Source organism: Culex quinquefasciatus, chromosome 2 (genome assembly GCF_015732765.1).
Source record: "Culex quinquefasciatus strain JHB chromosome 2, VPISU_Cqui_1.0_pri_paternal, whole genome shotgun sequence".
Lineage (NCBI taxonomy): Eukaryota > Metazoa > Arthropoda > Insecta > Diptera > Culicidae > Culex > Culex quinquefasciatus.
The window spans coordinates 28362981-28383473 of NC_051862.1; the positions used below are offsets into that span (position 1 = coordinate 28362981).

A 20493-nucleotide genomic window follows, 5' to 3' on the forward strand; every position below is an offset into this window, starting at 1 on the left:
TATCGTCAGGTTAAGATAAAATCGAATAGTCGTTAATGATAAAGAAAGCAGATGAAACAAAAAAATAATCTAATAAATATAAAAATATAAAATTTGAAATAACAAACGAGAATTTGAACATTTCAATGCAAAAAGGCACCAGTACTGTTTACGGCTTAGGGTGGATTTTCATGGATTTTTCGATGACCGACATCGAAAACGGCTTTCGATGCTCGTGGTCATATTTTGCCGAAAACTCAATTTTATCAATCAGGTTAAATCGCAAAATGGTTTGGATTGATATTTTATGGTTGTATAAGCACAAACAAACCCATACCCATCGCCGGAAAGTTGCGAAAATGCGATTTTCCGACTTTTCATTTTCGATGCACGAGCATCTTTAGACGACTGACATCGAAAGCATACTCACGACCATGCTTTACTAAAATGTCCGTGCATTGAAACTCGATGCTCGTTCAGTGCCTTTTTGCTACCTCAGCGGCACCCTAGACACAAACCTAAATAACGCTTTGAAACGCTTGGTACGGGATGGGAATGAAACTTGACGAAACAAATCTATCTGTCAAACCAGACCTTGTCAACAATCAAAATAGCTGATTTTGCATGGTGAAATGGTGAACATTGTTTTGCAGGAGGAATCCGTCCACCGGTGGTTGGATTTCGGAGCATTGTTTTACCGGAGAAATCCGTCCACCGGTGGTTGGATTTCGGTGCATTGTTTTGCAGGAGGAATCCGTCCACCGGTGGACGAATTTCAGGGCATTGTTTTGCAGGAGGAATCCGTCCACCGGTGGACGGATTGCCTGGCCAAGTTGACAAGAGGAACTAGTCCACCGGTGGTTGGATTTCGGGGCATTGTTTTGCAGGAGGAATCTGTCCACCGGTGGCCGGATTTCTGGGCATTGTTTTGCAGGAGGATGCCGTGCACCGTGCCGTGCCGTGGACGGATTGCTTGCCTAAATTTTGCTTAAATTTCTTAAATTCCAAAATTTTCTTGAACTTATAAATTTACAAAGTTTTTTAAAATTTCAAAGTATTCTAAAATTTCAAAGTTTTCTAAAATTTGAAAGTTTTCTAAAAATTTTATAATTTCTAAAATATAAAAAATATATAATATGTCTTTACTTACTTTAATTTCTTCAATTCCTTTAATTTCTTAATATTTATAATTACCTGAATATCTTAAATTTCTTAAATTTCTTAAATTTTTAAAATTTGTTAAAAAAAATTAAATTTCTTCAATATTTTAAATTTCTTAAATTTCTTAAATTTCTAAAATTTCTAAAATTTCTAAAATTTATAAAATTTCTAAAATTTATAAAATTTCTAAAATTTCTAAAATATCTAAAATTTCTAAAATTTCTAAAATTTCTAAAATTTCTAAAATGTCTAAAATTTCTAAAATTTCTAAAATTTCTAAAATTTCTAAAATTTTTAAAATTTCTAAAATTTCTAAAATTTCTAAAATTTCTAAAATTTCTAAAATTTCTAAAATTTCTAAAATTTCTAAAATTTCTAAAATTTCTAAAATTTCTAAAATTTCTAAAATTTCTAAAGTTTCTAAAATGTCTAAAATTTCTAAAATTTCTAAAATTTCTAAAATTTCTAAAATTTCTAAAATTTCTAAAATTTCTAAAATTTCTAAAATTTCTAAAATTTCTAAAATTTCTAAAATTTCTAAAATTTCTAAAATTTCTAAAATTTCTAAAATTTCTAAAATTTCTAAAATTTCTAAAATTTCTAAAATTTCTAAAATTTCTAAAATTTCTAAAATTTCTAAAATTTCTAAAATTTCTAAAATTTCTAAAATTTCTAAAATTTCTAAAATTTCTAAAATTTCTAAAATTTCTAAAATTTCTAAAATTTCTAAAATTTCTGAAATTTCTGAAATTTCTAAAACTTCTAAAATTTCTAAAATTTCTAAAATTTCTAAAATTTCTAAAATTACTAAAATTACTAAAATTTCTAAAATTTCTAAAATTTCTAAAATTTCTAAAATTTCAAAAATTTCAAAAATTTCTAAAATTTCTAAAATTTCAAAAATTTCAAAAATTTCTAAAATTTCTAAAATTTCTAAAATTTCTAAAATTTCTAAAATTTCTAAAATTTCTAAAATTTCTAAAATTTCTAAAATTTCTAAAATTCTAAAATTTCTAAAATTTCTAAAATTTAAAATTTCTAAAATTTCTAAAATTTCTAAAATTTCTAAAATTTCTAAAATTTCTAAAATTTCTAAAATTTCTAAAATTTCTAAAATTTCTAAAATTTCTAAAATTTCTAAAATTTCTAAAATTTCTAAAATTTCTAAAATTTCTAAAATTTCTAAAATTTCTAAAATTTCTAAAATTTCTAAAATTTCTAAAATTTCTAAAATTTCTAAAATTTCTAAAATTTCTAAAATTTCTAAAATTTCTAAAATTTCTAAAATTTCTAAAATTTCTAAAATTTCTAAAATTTCTAAAATTTCTAAAATTTCTAAAATTTCTAAAATTTCTAAAATTTCTAAAATTTCTAAAATTTCTAAAATTTCTAAAATTTCTAAAATTTCTAAAATTTCTAAAATTTCTAAAATTTTTAAAATTTCTAAAATTTCTATAATTTCTAAAATTTCTATAATTTCTAAAATTTCTAAAAATTTTAAAATTTCTAAATTTTCTAAGATTTTTAGAATTTTTATAATTTCTATAGTTTCTATAATTTCTAAAATTTCGAAAATTTCTTAATTTTTTAAAAATTTCTAAAATTTCCTTAATTCTTTGAATTCCTTAAATTTCTTTACTCTTTTAATTTCTTTAATTTCTCATATTTCTTGAATTATTTTTTTTTAATTTCTAAAATTTGTTAAATTACTTAATTTTTTGAAATTCCTAAAATTTTTCCAATTTTTAGTCCACTCTATAGAGAATTTGCAGCTAAGCTAAAAGACACATGTCGCCACCAATGAACAAATAGCGTAAACCTATGATTTTTTTTTTGAAAAAAATGTGTTTTTTCCTTCATAATCAACATTTTTATTAAACTTATGCCGGATTCGGATGAGAAAAAATATTTCCAACAATTTGGTGTACAACTTTCCAATATTTGTTTGATTTTTCTATGAGTAAACTGTAAATTTAGAAAAAGATAGTAATTTGGACTATTTGGTAAGAAAGTCTGTCAAAAATCAATAAAAAAATTGTTGAATATACGTAAACACATCTGTTATCAATTATAAAACTGTTTATTTCATTAATATAAACGGGGAAAATAATTTTAAGTGTTCCAAAACATGTTTTTTTTTTAGAAAAAGTCAAATATTTCTGCGCGCCCAAAAAATGTTCTCGTCTTTTGCAACCAGTTTCATTAAGATTGATGCAGGGAACCATGAGAAATAAGCAATTTTGTTCTTCAGTCCAGCAGAAAGAAATACGATTTTTGGCAAGTAACCTCATTTTGGCGCCACCTACATTTGAAACACAGTCGCGCTGCAAAACCTCAATTATCTCTCATCTTTTTTGCATGATTTTTCGCAACGAACATGAGGCAAAAGGTTTTATTTAATTAAATTATGTGCTAGTCTAATCATACGCCTTTTTGAAAAAGATATATTGAACAACATCAGCTTATTTCAAAAGTTGCTCTGGAATTCCAATCGCCACGCAATGCTGCTTTGTTTACGTTTGAATCTGTCATCTGTCCATCCTTCGTTAACTTGCATGCAAGTGTTCCTTATTCCGGAAAGTCGATTTTGGGGTTGTGTCTAAGCTAAATGAAGTAACGCAAGCCACGAGCATCGAGTTGGTTCGATGCTCGTGCTCTCGATGTCGTTGCACAATCCATGAAAATCCAGCCTTACAATAAGGCCGTTGCAAATATTTTTCAAAGTTTATGTCGCCCCCCCCTTCGCTCCGAAAAATCAGGGGGCAAAATTTTTTTTTTTTCAAAAAACTTCAATATTTTTATATATATCAACTGAAAACAATTTTAAATGCATTTTCCCGCGTTTTAAGTCATATTTAGCATGTCTGAGATGTATCAAAAATATTTTAAATTTTTGAGGAATTCCAATGTACAACACCGCAAAAAGTTTTTTTTCGGCGAAAATATAAAATCTCTTCAATACTTAGATATTTTGAAAACTAATGATTTTAAAACAACTGGGCAGGTGTCAAAGGCATTTTAAAACATTTTTTCCATTCAAATGTTAATACCATGCCATAAAATTCAAAAACTATTTGCAACGACCTAACTAGTTTTCAAAAATATTTTTTTGCGGAAAAACCTTTTTTCAGTACTCAACAACTAAAAATTCTTATAAAGTCAAAAAAAATTAACTAACCCGTTGTGTTGAAAACGCTGGGGAATGCATTTTCAATTGTTTTCAGCTAAATGCACGAAGAAAAAAACCTTCGGATTATCGCATCCGGACCAATGCTTAAGAAATATCGCCTTTGTTGGTGATAGGTTACAGAACACTTCAATCGTCTTCACCACGACAACCTAATTTTGACATTCTATTTCTACTCTTTCACGCACTCAATCGTGAAGCTCCCTCTAGAAATCCATCCGCTCAGAGAACGGTCGTTTGACATTCTACCGAGATTTCGATCACCTCTCCAAATGATCGCATTCAAATGACTGACTGCTACCACGCAGCAAACACAACGAAGAGAGAAACGAAAAACGAGAGAAAGAGCACGTTCGGGTGACAGCTTGCGGTGAGGTGGTGCTCAATTTTCGTTCGTTTTCTCTTTGTGTTTACACGTTCACCAAGCAATGACGATCGTGGTAGGCGCTGTGTGTGAGTGATCAAATTTCGCTTTCGGAAATGAACGCTGACAGAAAGTTCATGGAATTTCAAGGAAATTTCCAAATCACACGATTTTTAACTCCTTTGGTCACTAAAGGGTCGATCATCAAAATATTAGCTTATTTGTGACCCCTGTACTTGCTGTAAATTTAAGTATGTATGAGTTTCGCCTTTGCCGTTTGTTGTTTTCAAGTACCCAACTGGAGCTGTTTACCTCCTCTTGGGGTATTTTGTTTTCCTTTTTGATTCGTGCACCATTTTTGTTTTGATGAGCAGTAATGTGCAGCGCCAACGTCACTTTCATAACACTGTTTGGTACACACAAATACAGTCACACCTGTGGGGAGGGGGGGTGGTGGGGGAATTGAGGCGCCACCCTGATCGCGGCGGGAAGAAGAAGAAGTTCGAAGAAGAAGCAGTGGCAAAAGTGCCGTAAATATGTGTGTTTTTCCCTGAGCAACTGATAGTGGGACCAAGTTCGGTGGAGCTCTGAATTCCAAAGACGGTGGGATTTTTTACTGTTTTTTTTCTTCTTGAATGTTGTTGACGCGTTATGTGAATCAAAATAGGAGCGTGTGTTTGATGATAAGGGTCCCAATGATGCAATTGATTCCGAGATAAGGGGGTTTGGAAGCTTGAATGGTTGGAATGTTGTTTTTTTATAGCATTGGAAATAAGGTTGTAATGTTGAAAGATGTTTTCAATGCAAAATTATCAAAAAACTTTACTGTTATTGTTCATTTATGTAAGGAAGTCATCTTCTAACATTATTTTTCTATTTGTTATTCATAAAAAAAATGTTTCAATATTAATTATTTCTAAATTTTGTAAAAAGCGTGTTTTTTTTATTTTGTTGGATTAAAAATATATTTTGATGTTTATTAACTAAAAATTCAAAAAAAAAAAAAAAAAAACTTGAACGTTCACAAACTAGCAAATCTCCCCTACATCGATCCCGAAACTGACAAAACGTCGGGCGTCGTCACCAGAACTACAATCGGGTCTTGACCTAAAAAACACGAAGAAATATCACACATCACTTTGACGTGTGTGTGTGTGTGTGTGTGTGTGTGTGTGTGTGTGTGTGTGTGTGGAAATTTGAGACGGTTCTTTGAGTTTTAGTTTGTCAGAATAGTAGCGCGGAGATAACGACGCTACTTGCTCTCTTTATTTGTGGTGGTAGTATTATTTAGTGGCTTTTAGTAGTGGTAGAAGTGAGTAGTAGTCACTTTATTTGAGTTTGAGAGATAGCGTTCCAGAATGACACCTTTTCTTTGTTGACCGTTTTTCTTAGAATTTGAAGCATTGTTGATTGCTTCAAGTTTAATGACATAAATCGAAAATTAAAAATTAGAATTCACTGAAAATAAAAGAACTAAAAAAGTTCATAATTTCAACACTTGAAGTTTCACATGTTTGGAGTTTGGTACATATCTTGACGGCAAATGACATTCTAGTCGGGAAACAAACGTCTCACTGGGGAAATTTAATTCAAATGGTGTTGCAAAACTCGATTTTTTCAGCACTCGTCATATGTATTCAGCTCGGCAGAGTCGAATCGTGCTGAAAAAGTCAGCATTTGCAACTTGCGGATTTAATGTTGAATTCTATGTTTTATTTCCAGTTCTAGTATCATGTTTATTTATTGTTAATCCACTGCAACTAACGATTTCCCTTTTCTCTCCCGAATTCGCAGAAGTGTGCGGCAGCGTCGACGTCCGGAACTCGCCCACGAACCTGGAACGGCTCAAGGACTGCGTCGTGGTGGAGGGCTTCGTGCACATCCTCCTCATCGACAAGTACACCGAGGCCAGCTTCGAAAACTATACCTTTCCCCTGCTGACGGAGATCACCGAGTACCTGCTGCTGTTCCGGGTTAACGGGCTGCGAACGCTCCAGAAGCTGTTCCCCAACCTGACCGTGATCCGGGGCAAGAAGCTGGTCACCAACTACGCCATCGTCATCTACGAGTTGATGCACATCGAGGTAGGTGGACCGCCGCAAAGCAAGTCCAGAGATTGTCTGGCCGAGATTTCGCCGGCAGCGAATGATTTATACTTTTTTTTTGGTCGCGGTCAAACGAGACTTTTGCTTTGAAAGTTTAATTGTCCGGTGATTTATTGGATCTTCCCAGCCCAGAGCTTTGTGTCAACCGTAAATGAGTTTTCTCACCTGTTGAAAAGCAAAACCCAAAAGCCATAAATATGGATTAAAATCTGCGCGCGCGAATTTCTGCTGGATAGTGTTTCAATTAACTTTTTGCAACAGTTGGTCGAGTTTGGTGTGCGGCGCGAATTGAAGACACCTTTTGATGACTGAATTTGTTGAAAGCTGGCTAAAAATATCGGCGGCAAATTGGGTCCATAGCTAATGTAGAGGAAAATTTGGTCTTCGCAAAAATGCGACATGGAATTTCACTGATTTCAGCTTCAGTCTTGATTTGGATTCAAAGTCTACATAGATTCAGAATTTATGAATTTTACAAACTCTACAAATTCAACAAATTTTACGAATTGTACAAATTGTACAAATTGTACAAATTATACAAATTCTACAAATTCTACAAATTCTACAAATTCTACAAATTCTACAAATTCTACAAATTCTACAAATTCTACAAATTCTACAAATTCTACAAATTCTACAAATTTTACAAATTCTACAAATTCTACAAATTTTACAAATTCTACAAATTCTACATATTCTACAAATTCTACAAATTCTACAAATTCTACAAATTCTACAAATTCTACAATTCAACAAATTCTACAAATTCTACAAATTCTACAAATTCTACAAATTCTACAAATTCTACAAATTCTACAAATTCTACTAATTGTACAAATTCTACAAATTCTTAATATTTCTACAAATTCTACAAATTCTACTAATTCTACAAATGCTACTAATTCTTCAAATTCAGCAAATTCCACAAATTCTACAAATTCTAAAAATTCTACAAATTTGACAAATTCTACATATTCTACAAATTCTACAAATTCTACAAATTCTACAAATTCTACAAATTCTACAAATTCTACAAATTCTTCAAATTCTACAAATTTCACAAAATTCTACAACTTCTAAAAATTCTACAAATTTTACAAATTCTACATATTCTACATGTTCTGCAAATTCTTAAAATTCAAAAAAAAAATGCTACAAATTTTGCAAATTTATAAATTCTACAAATTCTATCTTAAAACTTTAAAAATTCTTAAAAATCCTAAAAATCTAAAAAATATTAAAAAAATGAAAAATCTTGAAAATCTTAAAAAAATTAAAAATCTTAAGAATCTTAAAAATCTTAAAATTCTTATAAATCTTAAAAATATTAAATATCTTTAAAATCTTTAAAATCTTTAAAATCTTTAAAATCTTTAAAATCTTTAAAATCTTTAAAATCTTTAAAATCTTTAAAATCTTTAAAATCTTTAAAATCTTTAAAATCTTTAAAATTTAAAATCTTTAAAATCTTTAAAATCTTTAAAATCTTTAAAATCTTTAAAATCTTTAAAATCTTTAAAATCTTTAAAATCTTTAAAATCTTTAAAATCTTTAAAATCTTTAAAATCTTTAAAATCTTTAAAATCTTTAAAATCTTTAAAATCTTTAAAATCTTTAAAATCTTTAAAATCTTTAAAATCTTTAAAATCTTTAAAATCTTTAAAATCTTTAAAATCTTTAAAATCTTTAAAATCTTTAAAATCTTTAAAATCTTTAAAATCTTTAAAATCTTTAAAATCTTTAAAATCTTTAAAATCTTTAAAATCTTTAAAATCTTTAAAATCTTTAAAATCTTTAAAATCTTTAAAATCTTTAAAATCTTTAAAATCTTTAAAATCTTTAAAATCTTTAAAATCTTTAAAATCTTTAAAATCTTTAAAATCTTAAAAATCTTAAAAATCTAAAAATCTTAAAAATCTTAAAAATCTTAAAAATCTTAAAAATCTTAAAAATCTTAAAAATCTTAAAAATCTTAAAAATCTTAAAAATCTTAAAAATCTAAAAATCTTTAAAATCTTTAAAATCTTTAAAATCTTTAAAATCTTTAAAATCTTTAAAATCTTTAAAATCTTTAAAATCTTTAAAATCTTTAAAATCTTTAAAATCTTAAACATCTTAAAAATCTTAAAAATCTTAAAAATCTTAAAAATCTTAAAAATCTTAAAAATCTTAAAAATCTTAAAAATCTTAAAAATCTTAAAAATCTTAAAAATCTTAAAAATCTTAAGGGTGCATAGCAACCCAAGAAGTTGTTGTCTTCTTAGTTTTAAAAGCTAATTTGTTTTTATTTATGACCTGCAGAATCACATATCAAAAATTCAAAAAATCAAAGGTTCATAGATTGAAAGATTGCTGCTTTTGAGATCAAAAAGGGAATATTCAAATCTCGCGCAAATGTCAATCTAGATATGATGATTTTTCACAAGTCACCATTGTAGCCCATTAAAAACCACTATCAAAGTAGAGTGGAATGTCTCATTTCGAAACCAGTTTTTCAACTCTTTTATTCGATTCCAATTCCAACATATTCGATTCAATCATCAATCTAACCCACCGAATGGAAACCAAATTCTGACATGATTCCAAGCCGTGACGAGCCAACATTATTGACAGTAAACAAACGGCTCAAAATATTTGGCCTAATCTCATCACCATCATCGTAGGTCAGACAGAGTGAGCGATATGGTTGTGTTTGCCCTCTTGAAAAACTCCAAAACAGATTTTATTGCCAATTTACGTGATTTACGATCACGCACCGCATTTTAGGTCTAAAATTAACTGGAGGGAAGAGAATAATCGAAAATGACGATTATTCTCTTCCCTACAAATACAAACAAAAATTATTCTTTGAGATTCGATCACAAGCTTTTTGCGTCTAAATTCATCTCTTTACCTCAAAACCATAATGACTTGATGATAATTATTAGGACTATAAGAGAACAGAATGACAAACGACTTCCGTCGCTGAATGTGAGGTGAAACAAGCCAAACAGTGCAAAACAAGTGATTTCGAGCTAGTAAAACAAATCATTAATTCATAATACCGATTGCGGGTGCCTCGGATGAGAAAGCTTTTTTTCTTCGGGTATTGTGCATTGATGCGTGAAAAAAATTCGCAATTCACAAGTCGAATGAACACAACCGGCTAATACAGATATCGTTGCGTTTTATTGTGATCAGTAAGGTGTGAAATTTTGTTGATTATATTGTCATCGGTAAAACTCGATGAACAGAAGAGCATTTTTTTTTAATTTAATAATTCATATTTTCGGTAGCAAACGAGTTGCGAAACGATTCTATCACGAATTGGAAAATTTGTTCCAGTTGGTTGAATTTCTTGAATCTTTAAACCTTTCAAATTTCTTGTATCTTTGAAAATACAAATCTTTGAATCTCTGAATCTTTGAATCTTTGAATTTTTCAATCTTTCAATCATTCAATCATTCAATCATTCAATCATTCAATCATTCAATCATTCAATCATTCAATCATTCAATCATTCAATCATTCAATCATTCAATCATTCAATCATTCAATCATTCAATCTTTCAATCTTTCAATCTTTCAATCTTTCAATCTTTCAATATTTCAATCTTTCAATCTTTCAATCTTTCACTCTTTCAATCTTTCAATCTTTCAATCTTTCAATTATTCAATCTTTCAATCTTTCAATTTTTCGATCTTTCAATCTTTTAATCTTTCAATCTTTCAATCTTTCAATCTTTCAATCTTTCAATCTTTCAATCTTTCAATCTTTTAATCTTTCAATCTTTCAATCTTTCAATCTTTCAATCTTTCAATCTTTCAATCTTTCAATCTTTCAATCTTTCAATCTTTCAATCTTTCAATCTTTCAATCTTTCATTCTTTCAATCTTTCAATCTTTCAATCTTTCTGTCAATCTGTCAATCTTTCAATCTTTCAATCTTTCAATCTTTCAATCTTTCAATCTTTCAATCTTTCAATCTTTCAATCTTTCAATCTTTCAATCTTTCAATATTTCAATCTTTCAATCTTTCAATCTTTCAATCTTTCAATCTTTCAATCTTTCAATCTTTCAATCTTTTAGCTTTTGAAATTTTGAATTTGTGAATCTTTCAATCTTTTAATTCCTCAATCTTTTATCCTTCAAGAATTGAATTTTGAAACATTTAATAATTATATTAAAATTTTTGAATGTTTCAAACTCAAACTCATGTATTTTTGAAATTGGAATTTTGAGTTTTTGAATTTTTAATTTGTAAATTTTTGTATTTTTACATTTTTTATTTTTTTATTTTTTAATCATTGAATCTTTCATTTGATTTTTTGAATTATTCAATCGTCCTTGAAACAGTTAAAATGTAGAATTAGAATCGAGTGTTTGTTTGCTTGCCTTCAGAGAATTTCCCTTAACCTCTTAATAAAAGGGAACATCAATGCATCGCAATAGCTATTCCAAGAAAAAATAAGATTTTCTTTCAGATTCCGAAAAAAGTCGCTTCCTTTTTTAATTTAAGTTCAAAGCAAAAATTGGACTATTCTGTTTTTCTGTTATTTTTTTGTTTTTCAATTATGTTGTAAATCTGGCAACCCTGTTTGATGTGACGAGAACTTACGTGATTTTTTAAAATCAGAAATCGTGAATTTGGTAGAAAAGGACTGCTGCAAATCTGGAGTTTTTTTTTTAAAAGGTCCTATAAATCAAATTTTATTTTTTTGCTTTTTGGGTGTTTTTGATTACCCCTGACTCAAGGCGGTTCTAAAAACACCCAAAAAGCAAAAATTGAAAATTTGGTTTATAGGACCTTTTCAAAAAAAAAACTCCAGAAATGTTCTTAGTTTTTTAAAAATAATTGTTAATAAAAACCTTGAGAACAAATTGATCAATTTTCAAAAACTGGCAACCCTTTTATGAAAGAACTCAACTCAAGCAATGCAAAGCCAACTTTTCAAATCTTTTCTTCTAATTTTATTGAGAATGTCACTCATAATCACAATCACCTGCAAAATTATTGCACTGCTTAAGTTGTTTTTGGTTCCATTTTCCAGGTAGGAATCTCAAACTAAATCAATATAAAAGATAGATACTTTAGCAACACTACCAAGAAATAGCGTCTCATTTTCGAATAAAATCAGGCCTTCCCTAACATGACAGTTTTTGTGAGTAGCTCCCTGGCTGAATAAAATACGATTTTTTTCTTGTTATTAATCGTGACTTTTAAAAATTTACAACTCTTTCATTCTCTTTATATTTTTTTGAAAGTTGCTTAATGACTACTCTGGCAACACTTTTAACAAAATAACGGCTTGTTTTCGAATAGAAAATCAGCTTATCTTTTTAATAGTTTTTTTTATCACTATTTTTATTTTTTTAATGCAAAAAAATATTTATTTTAAGATTTGTTTGACCAGCTTCACTTAAATTTTTTTTTCTATATAAAATTTTATGTACTAATTTATCGACATTTTTACTAAATCATACTTCCTTTCCGCTTTTGCTCATTACAGGAGGTCGGCCTGTCCTCGCTAATGTACATCCAGCGCGGGGGCGTCCGGATCGAGAAGAACCCCAAGCTCTGCTTCGCCAACACCGTCGACTGGGACGCGATAGCGCCGCAGTCGGAGATTTACATAAAGGTAAGTTTTGAATAGGTTTTTTTTTAGAATTTTTTTAAAGGTATTTTTGAAGTACAGATTTTGACTAACGATTTTGATTATTTTTGCTAATATTTTTGAAAAATTTAAAATTTAACATCCAAACTACGAGTTTTTAAAACTCTTTAAAACCACTTTTGCAAAAAAAATGATATTTTTTGATATTTTTTCCGGTCTTTGTTCACATTATGGCGAACAAACGCCAGTGACGCCAGAACAGCGCGAAATAGACAAGTGCGCAAAAAGCATTAAAGTAGGGCGCCTTTAATTCTATTACGAATAGCGCCGTGGCTTTCTCGCTTTAACAAGTCACTAGTTAGTTTGCGTTGTTTTTGAAAGGTTTCTTCTGGGTAGAACTATGTTCGAGGCGGAGTGTTTTTGCTATTTTAAAAAGTGTTTTTTCATAAACTCCTAAAGTTTTTATTTTCAAAATTTGATTACAATAAGCTTTTCGAATATATTTTAAATAAAATTCAAAAACTTACTTAGATTCTTATGACATCATACAAAAGTTATAGCTTCATTCATTGCCGTCACACAGAACACACAGTCAACAACAATACTTCGCCTTTCTCCTCCATCATCTAGTTAGCCCCAGTTCGGGCAGTTAGTCAGCCCGTGAATAAGTCAGTCAACCTTACTGCCAGTTGTAGGAGGCACTACCAAATGTGCACCCGGCGCGTAGGCGTACTCAATTTGAATCAAAACAATCTCTCCAGCATAGCAGACGACCACAGAAAAGAGAAAAAAAAAATGAAAAACAAAAACAACATTAGCAGGCTACGACAACAGGTTTGTGTGTGACAGTTGTCACACCCTCGCACCATCACAAAAATGGCAGTGCCCGCGATGACTTCAGCCCAGACGGATGCCCTTAACCCTCGGCTGTAATGACGGGCATTGTAGATGCTCCATCTTTTTTAAGAGGACAAGGGAAAATCTCCGCAACATCTCCAAATATTTTGACATTTTTTTCTCTCACTATCGATGAAGTAAGTGATGAAAAATATTTTCACTCGTCCAACCAAAAAGTTCGTCAAGGGTTAAGGCCGCCTAACGGCACCTTGGCGTGGGCCATCTCCGCGGACTTTCATTCACAGCGACCGACTGCCACGCAGTGTCGTAGTAGGCCGCGAGACTTGTCACAACAGCTAGAAGCGACCGGATGCCGCCGACTTGGGTCGTCGACGCCTACTCCCCAAGCCGGCAGCTCTTGTTGACTTGACTTGGGCCAACATCTGTCAAATTACCCCACGATTTTAATAAATTAATGAATGGGCCGCTGTCGCGGCACAATTGTCATTCATAAATAACAATGAGTACAACCGCGCGCAGCGGTTGTGATGACTGCAATTTCAACTCTTTTTTCTTCAGTCGACTGCGAAATAGGAAATGGAATCTACCCCGCCGCACACACACACATTCTTAGCCTACACAGAAAAAAATCTGTGAATTTACTCGACACGGAAAAAATGAATCACATGTAAACTCAGTTGATGTAAACTTGAGATTCGACGTAAACGGTTGAATCACACGTAAAATCATGTTTTTACGTATAATTTGTTGCAAATTTACATCAAATTACATTTAAATTTAAATGTTTAATGACGTGCAAAAGTGTTACATCATAAATGATGTAACATTCAGAAACATTTTTTTGTGTGTACTACGATTAGGTTTCAGAGCCGATGACCAAATTGGGGTTCCTTTTATGCCCCCCCCCCCCAATTCCGGCCCGGGTTCCAAATTTGTTGACAAACGGACGGACGACGGGGGACATTTATGGGCATGGTTACTACGATCATTGATGGTGGCGCTCGGGTTGGCTGGCGTCATCCAAAATGACACCAGCCAGTCAGCTAGCCCCCGGGGGTGGAATTCGCGCTCCACCTACCCGCGAAGGAACCGATGCACTATGGGGTTTCAGGCGGCCATAAATCGAAAAACCGACATACTCTAATTATTTTTTTGGTATTTTTTTTCGAAAATAAACATTCTAACTAAGAAAAATCCGGAGTTTGAAAGTTGTAGGTTCAAAATTCACTGAATTGCAGACCTTCAAAGGCGAAAATGGTAAGAAAAAACATGTTTTTTGACAAAAAAATGATTATTTTTCATAGTTGTACTGTGTAGCTGTTTATGTATTTTTTCCTGCATCATTATATATATATTCAGAAAGGTAATTGATTCAACTTTTCAATTATATTTTACAAAACACACTTTTACAGGCTAAAAAAATAATAAAAATCAAAAAAGATGGATTTTTATTCAAAATTTAGTTTTTTTCAACTTTGTTAATGGAGTACTTTTTTTGTGTGCATTTGTGCGATCTGAAAATTTTGCAGCTTAAGATTTGAACCATGTCCTTACTTGTCTCCAAATTTCAAAGTGCACTTATGTGCACTTTTTGAGTTATGCCATTTTGAACATTTTGATTCATGCAAGGAAATTAATGATTTCGCGTATACGCTTGGTTAAAATCACATTATTTACCTGCGGAGGCAGAAATGACGTACCTGCTATGTATGTTTTGAAATTGATTTGATATTCATGACTTTGTTGGTACCCTAAGTACGTTTAATAAAATTAGAAATTCCTATTCTAAGTATTTTACAGAAACGATTCGTCGAATATTCATATCAGTTCGTTGTTGTGTTCTTTTGAAAGTATGGATAATAATACCGTAGTGTCCCTGTACGATATAACGAAGCACTATTCTGAAAACGTGAGAACTGCGTTCGAGTATATTTGTAAAATTACAACATTGCAGAACCATCACATGATCAACTCGGGAAAAACCACAGAGGAAAAACTACGCACGTTGTTCTGTAGCTTCAAAACGAGGTATACAAAAGCCCATAGAAGAAGTTCATATTTAAGTAATCTAACGACAATCGGTTACATAGTGATTTTGATTTAGAAGAATTTATCGTGGAAAACGTAAATTTTGCAAGTGGATCAACCAAAAACGTGGACGAGAATCCATACAATGTTCCATAAAATAAACCGTCTAAAATTCTAAAACACCGCAAAAATCAAATTTTAATTGGATGGGGAGGGGGGGGGGGGTTTCTTCAAAGAGAGGTGGATTTTAACTCAAGAAAAGGGGGAGGGAGATTGAACGTAAATCAGAAACTTTAACATAAACACCATTCCGTACATCAAATAGACAGAGCAAGAATATTAAAATTCACCACTTTAATGCATGTGGCCTCAAATATATGAAAAAATCGAAAATTAAACTTTTTTTTTGGAAAAATATCAAATTTCATTTGTTTTCATTATACTAAGTACAAACAACACAAAAAAGCAAAAAAATATTTTTGGCCGCTCGCTTATATGGAAATACCCCATAGTGCGATGACCGCATTCGAGCGGGGGAAATTGGGATTGTTAGTAAACTCTTGTTTTTGAAATTAATTGTTTTTTGAGTTTCCCTGAAAATCCCTTGTGGGACTGCTTACTTTTCCTCTCATTTCCTCTCAACTCGGTAGACCTCATTAGATAAATGTACGACTCGTGCTGAAAAAACCTTCTTTTTGCCACTTGTTGGATTAACTACTAGCTCAGTAACTATTTGAGTGCTAAAAAGTTCAACTTTTCAGCTCTGGTATTGAAAAGTAATACTTTTCGACACTGTTTTGTCTTTTCGACAAATAAGATTCAAACTTGGATACAAACGTTTTTAAGAGAAAAGACCCAAAGAGTGTGTTGCTGAAATAAATCTATTTATGTTTTTATATTTTAAAGTCTAGGCGAGCTTTTTACAAAAGAGGACATCGGCATTTTTAAACAGAAAATAAGTTTAGTTTTTATTTATGTTTGATATTTAATACATAATAATACTGTATTTCAGGGGTGCTCAAAGTTTTTGGAGGCCGGGCCAAATTTGAAACTCAAATGAGCTTGCGGGCCAAATTTACAGAAAAATTTAAATATTAAAAAAATCAATATGGTTATTTTAATTTAAATGTTTTAATTTCTGTTGTCATAAAAAAATTACGATTCAAAATAATAGAAACCACAAAATAACGGTTTTCTATCGGTATTGTTGATTTTATTGTTTCAGGTATTTGAAGAAAAAAAAATTAGCTGAATGTACTTGTGTTTAAAAAAAAAAATAAAGTTTAGTTTTAATATTTCGAAAATAGTGACATTACATGTTAAACAATTCATCTTAACATTTCAATGAAAAAAAAAATTTAAGAAAATTTTTTAAGCTTCCGTATAGTTAAACTGTAATCAATATTTAAAAAAATAAGATTTGAAAAAAAAAAAAATATTTAGCGAAACAAACATTTATTTATTTCATCGAAAATTCACTAAAATTCAAATAATTTTTAATAATCACAAACATGCTCAAATGATTCTAAATGCAAAGGAATGCTGATTCCACTTAAATTTCATTTTTTTAGGTTTTGAAGTTTTTTGAAAATATTATTTTGCTTCTGGTTTTTCGAGCCATTTTTTTAATAATGGGGGAGGGGTGGGTTGATCGATGAAAGCTTTGTAAAATATTTGCAACAAACTTGATCCTCTGATTTCCACATTTTGTCTGCCTGTATCAGTTGGTAGTCAATCAGATTCGTTATCTAACTGTAATGAGTTCGAATCCCAAAGGAAGTGCAATGTAAGTTTGTGGGTCAGTTCATAAAAGGGTCGTTATGACTTGCAAATTAATAAAGAAATAGTAGTTTATGCAACAAGTAGCAAAAAGAGGATTTTTTCAGCACGAGTCGTACATTTATCCAACGAGGTTCACCGAGTTGGATAAATACGAAGAGTGCTGAAAAAATCAAGTTTTGCAACGAGTTCCATACAACATTTTTTGCAATTCCAAAAAACACACACTGAGTGAAATTTTATGACAAATTTTCATGAATTTTGTCAATAAATCGTTTAAATCAAATTTTTTTTGAAAAGTGTTACTTTTCGAAACAAGTGCTGAAAAGTTAAACTTTTCAGCACCCATTTGAGTGCTGAAAAGTAAAACTTTTCAGCATTTATTTTGAAAAGTGTTGCTATTCGATTCTGTTATTTTTGGTACAGAAAAATAGGCTATTTCGTCGTTCAAGAATGACAGGAAAAGTAAATAGTTTCACGACGGAATTGCAAAAACTTATATTTTTGCAACTATTACAGAATTCTACCTAAGTCAAATTTGAACAATTTTTCATATTACCAAAAATATTTGAAGAAAGTTTTGACGATATTTACTAGTTTCACTCACATTGAAACGTGTAAAATTGTTTTAATTATAAGATTTTTTGAATGAATTAGGCATCAAAATATTGATAAATTGATAAGTTTTTTTACTAACAAAAAATAAAAAAGATTAGCACATAACAGTTTGAAAAAACCTTAATTTTTAAAAAGTATAAAATCACTTAACAAGCGGTCAACGGGCCATTTTACATGATCATTCAAAATGGGTCCGCGGGCCATACTTTGGTCACCCCTGCTGTACTTGGAAGAACCAAAAGATTCTTTATATCAAATTTGGAATAAAAGGTCAAGGTATTCACTCAGGTTGGGAAATCGAGAATGTCGGGAAAAAGTCGTGATTTTATAATTTTTTACATAATTTTAAGAAATATCTTGATTCCCAAACAAACCCAAAATATATTTTTTAGTTATTCAAGAATTTATCAATTCTATTTACAGATTTTAAATCAAATATACACAATTCTTCTTGAGCGCTTAACTTCAAATTTTATGTTCCTTTAACTATTTTAAGTTAATGGAACATGAAAAAGTTGATTCAAAAAATCGTCAAAAAATTTTTATGCACGCACATTTGGTTTTTTGAAATCGAAAAAAAACTTTTGTTTTTGATTTTTTTTTTTCTAATTGATGGTTGAAATTCGAATTCTTATGTGACTGATTTTTATTGAAAACGACATTTTATTATTGTTGAGTATTGACAACATGTTTTTTTTTTTAAATTATGAAATATGAAGTTTTTAGATTTTTGCATATTTAACAATTTTGGTCCACCATATCTTTAGACAAAATTCTTAGATGATTTAAGATCTGTTGATGCATCATAATGTCTGAAATCAAATTTCAAGCCTTATTAATATTTTAATTTAACTTTGTTTCCCATTTACCAGGCATAGCCGGAAAAAAATATTAAAATGAAAATTTAAATGATCGTTGAAATACAATATTTTGTGAAGATTTCATTATTTTTTCAAGAAAAAATGTTAAGATTTTTCTCTGCATCAATATCATATGATTTTTATTTATTGAAGTGTACCTTTTTTCAAATTTAATCTTCTATTATTGTAAAAGTAGCAAAATTGATTATTTTATGCATTTTTGCAATAAAGTTGTTGTTTGAAGCAATTCTCTACGAAATCGGTCTTTTTTCTTAAATTTTAATTTTTGTATTTTTTAATCCGACTGAAACTTTTTTGGTGCCTTCGGTATGCCCAAAGAAACCATTTTGCATCATTAGTTTGTCCATATAATTTTCCATACAAATTTGTACAAATTTTTGAAAAGCTGAGAAATTCTCTATATTTTGCATTTTTGAACTTTGATGATACGACCCTTAGTTGCTGAGATATTGCCATGCAAAGGTTTATAAACAGGAAAATTGATGTTTTCTAAGTCTCACCCAAACAACACACCATTTTCTAATGTCGATATCTCAGCAACTTATTGTCCGATTTTCAATGTTTAAATATGAAACATTTGTGAAATTTTCCGATCTTTTCGAAAAAAATATTCTCAAAAATTTTAAACCAAGACTAGCATTTCAAAAGGGTCAAACATTTAATATTACGCCCTTTTTTTCCAAAAGTGGGCAAACATGTGCACCAATTTAAAAAAAATGAAAAACTGCGACTTTTTTCAAAAAAGTCACCTAAAAATGGGTTTAACTTGAAAACGGTGCACTTTATCAAAATTTCACTAAAGTACTTTTTGACTGCAAATTTGGTTTTACATCTAAAAATGAAGTTGAAAAATTTTTGCGACCAACATTTCGATTTTTTTAAATCAGTATTGATTAGAAAATGTTTAACTCGGTGAAAGATTTTTTGCACAACCTGGAAATTTCTGAAAAGATGGCATTTGATGTCCTCTAAAACATATCAAAAAATAAAAAAATAAAAATAGTGTTTTTTTTTGCAAATTAAGTTTTAGTGACAAAAAGTTAAATAAAAACCCGATTTAATCCCACCAGGGGTGAGATAGAGCCTTTCTTACTAAAGAATATAACATCTCTCAATTCACAACATCGACTTGATACAAAAAATCTTATGATGAAAGCAAGGTATTATTAATGATGTGTTTTCTAAAAGAAATTGAAAATGCAATTTTCACCTATCGAATATTTTTAATCGTACAAATTCTTAGCTTCCAATGCGCAAGTGACGACACACATCGCGGTTTTGGTTTTCTAGTTTTGGTACGAGCCCAAAAACCGAACAAAGCAGGCGTAAAGCAAAACCGAGTTAACCGCACAGTGGGAAGCTTGCCATTCAGCGTCTACGAAAGTGAGAGAGTCAGAGATAGATATTTTTACAACCTCACCACTACACACTCAATCGCAATACCTTAGGTAGATGGCGTCGCGAGCATTGAAAACTTTGAAAACGATATAAAGCTTAGAAGCTTCGAAAGCTCCTATTGGAATCCAATGAACTCTGTTAAATAAAACGACACGACAAATGAAGCCTACTTAAAGGCGATTTTAGGAGCATACGGGAAACAAATTGATTGTACCCGGATGAATGTCCTATGTCAAAAAAGTTTTTGCATAAACATTGGACAGTTATGCAAAAAAGGACAGAGCAAAAGAAACCGAAAAGCTACGATATCTGACATGTTGAAGGAAACATCGGTAGACAAGCTACACAGCAAATAAAGTAGTAATCCAGCTGCGTGTAAAAGGCCTGGGTGTAATATAAATTTTGCAATATTTTATGAAATACTGTGTAATATTACACCCTGAAATATGTAGCTCATCAGTATGGGAAACCTACTTGACCGAAATATCAAGCTCATATATACGTTTATCCTTCCCATTTTTCACCGGTCTGATGGCTGAGC

At 30.6% G+C, this 20493-nt stretch overlaps 1 protein-coding gene across 5 annotated transcripts in view; it reads left to right on the forward strand.

Annotated features, from left to right (window-relative positions):
* The window catches only part of LOC119767949 (insulin-like receptor), a 263166-nt gene that overhangs the window by 172287 nt on the left and 70386 nt on the right, over nt 1-20493 (forward strand). For all 5 annotated transcript variants that reach the window (XM_038258020.1, XM_038258017.1, XM_038258018.1 and 2 more), the window contains 2 exons: nt 6486-6775; nt 12286-12414. In XM_038258020.1, coding sequence (XP_038113948.1) covers nt 6486-6775; nt 12286-12414 — 419 coding nt within the window. The remainder of the gene's footprint in view (nt 1-6485; nt 6776-12285; nt 12415-20493) is intronic.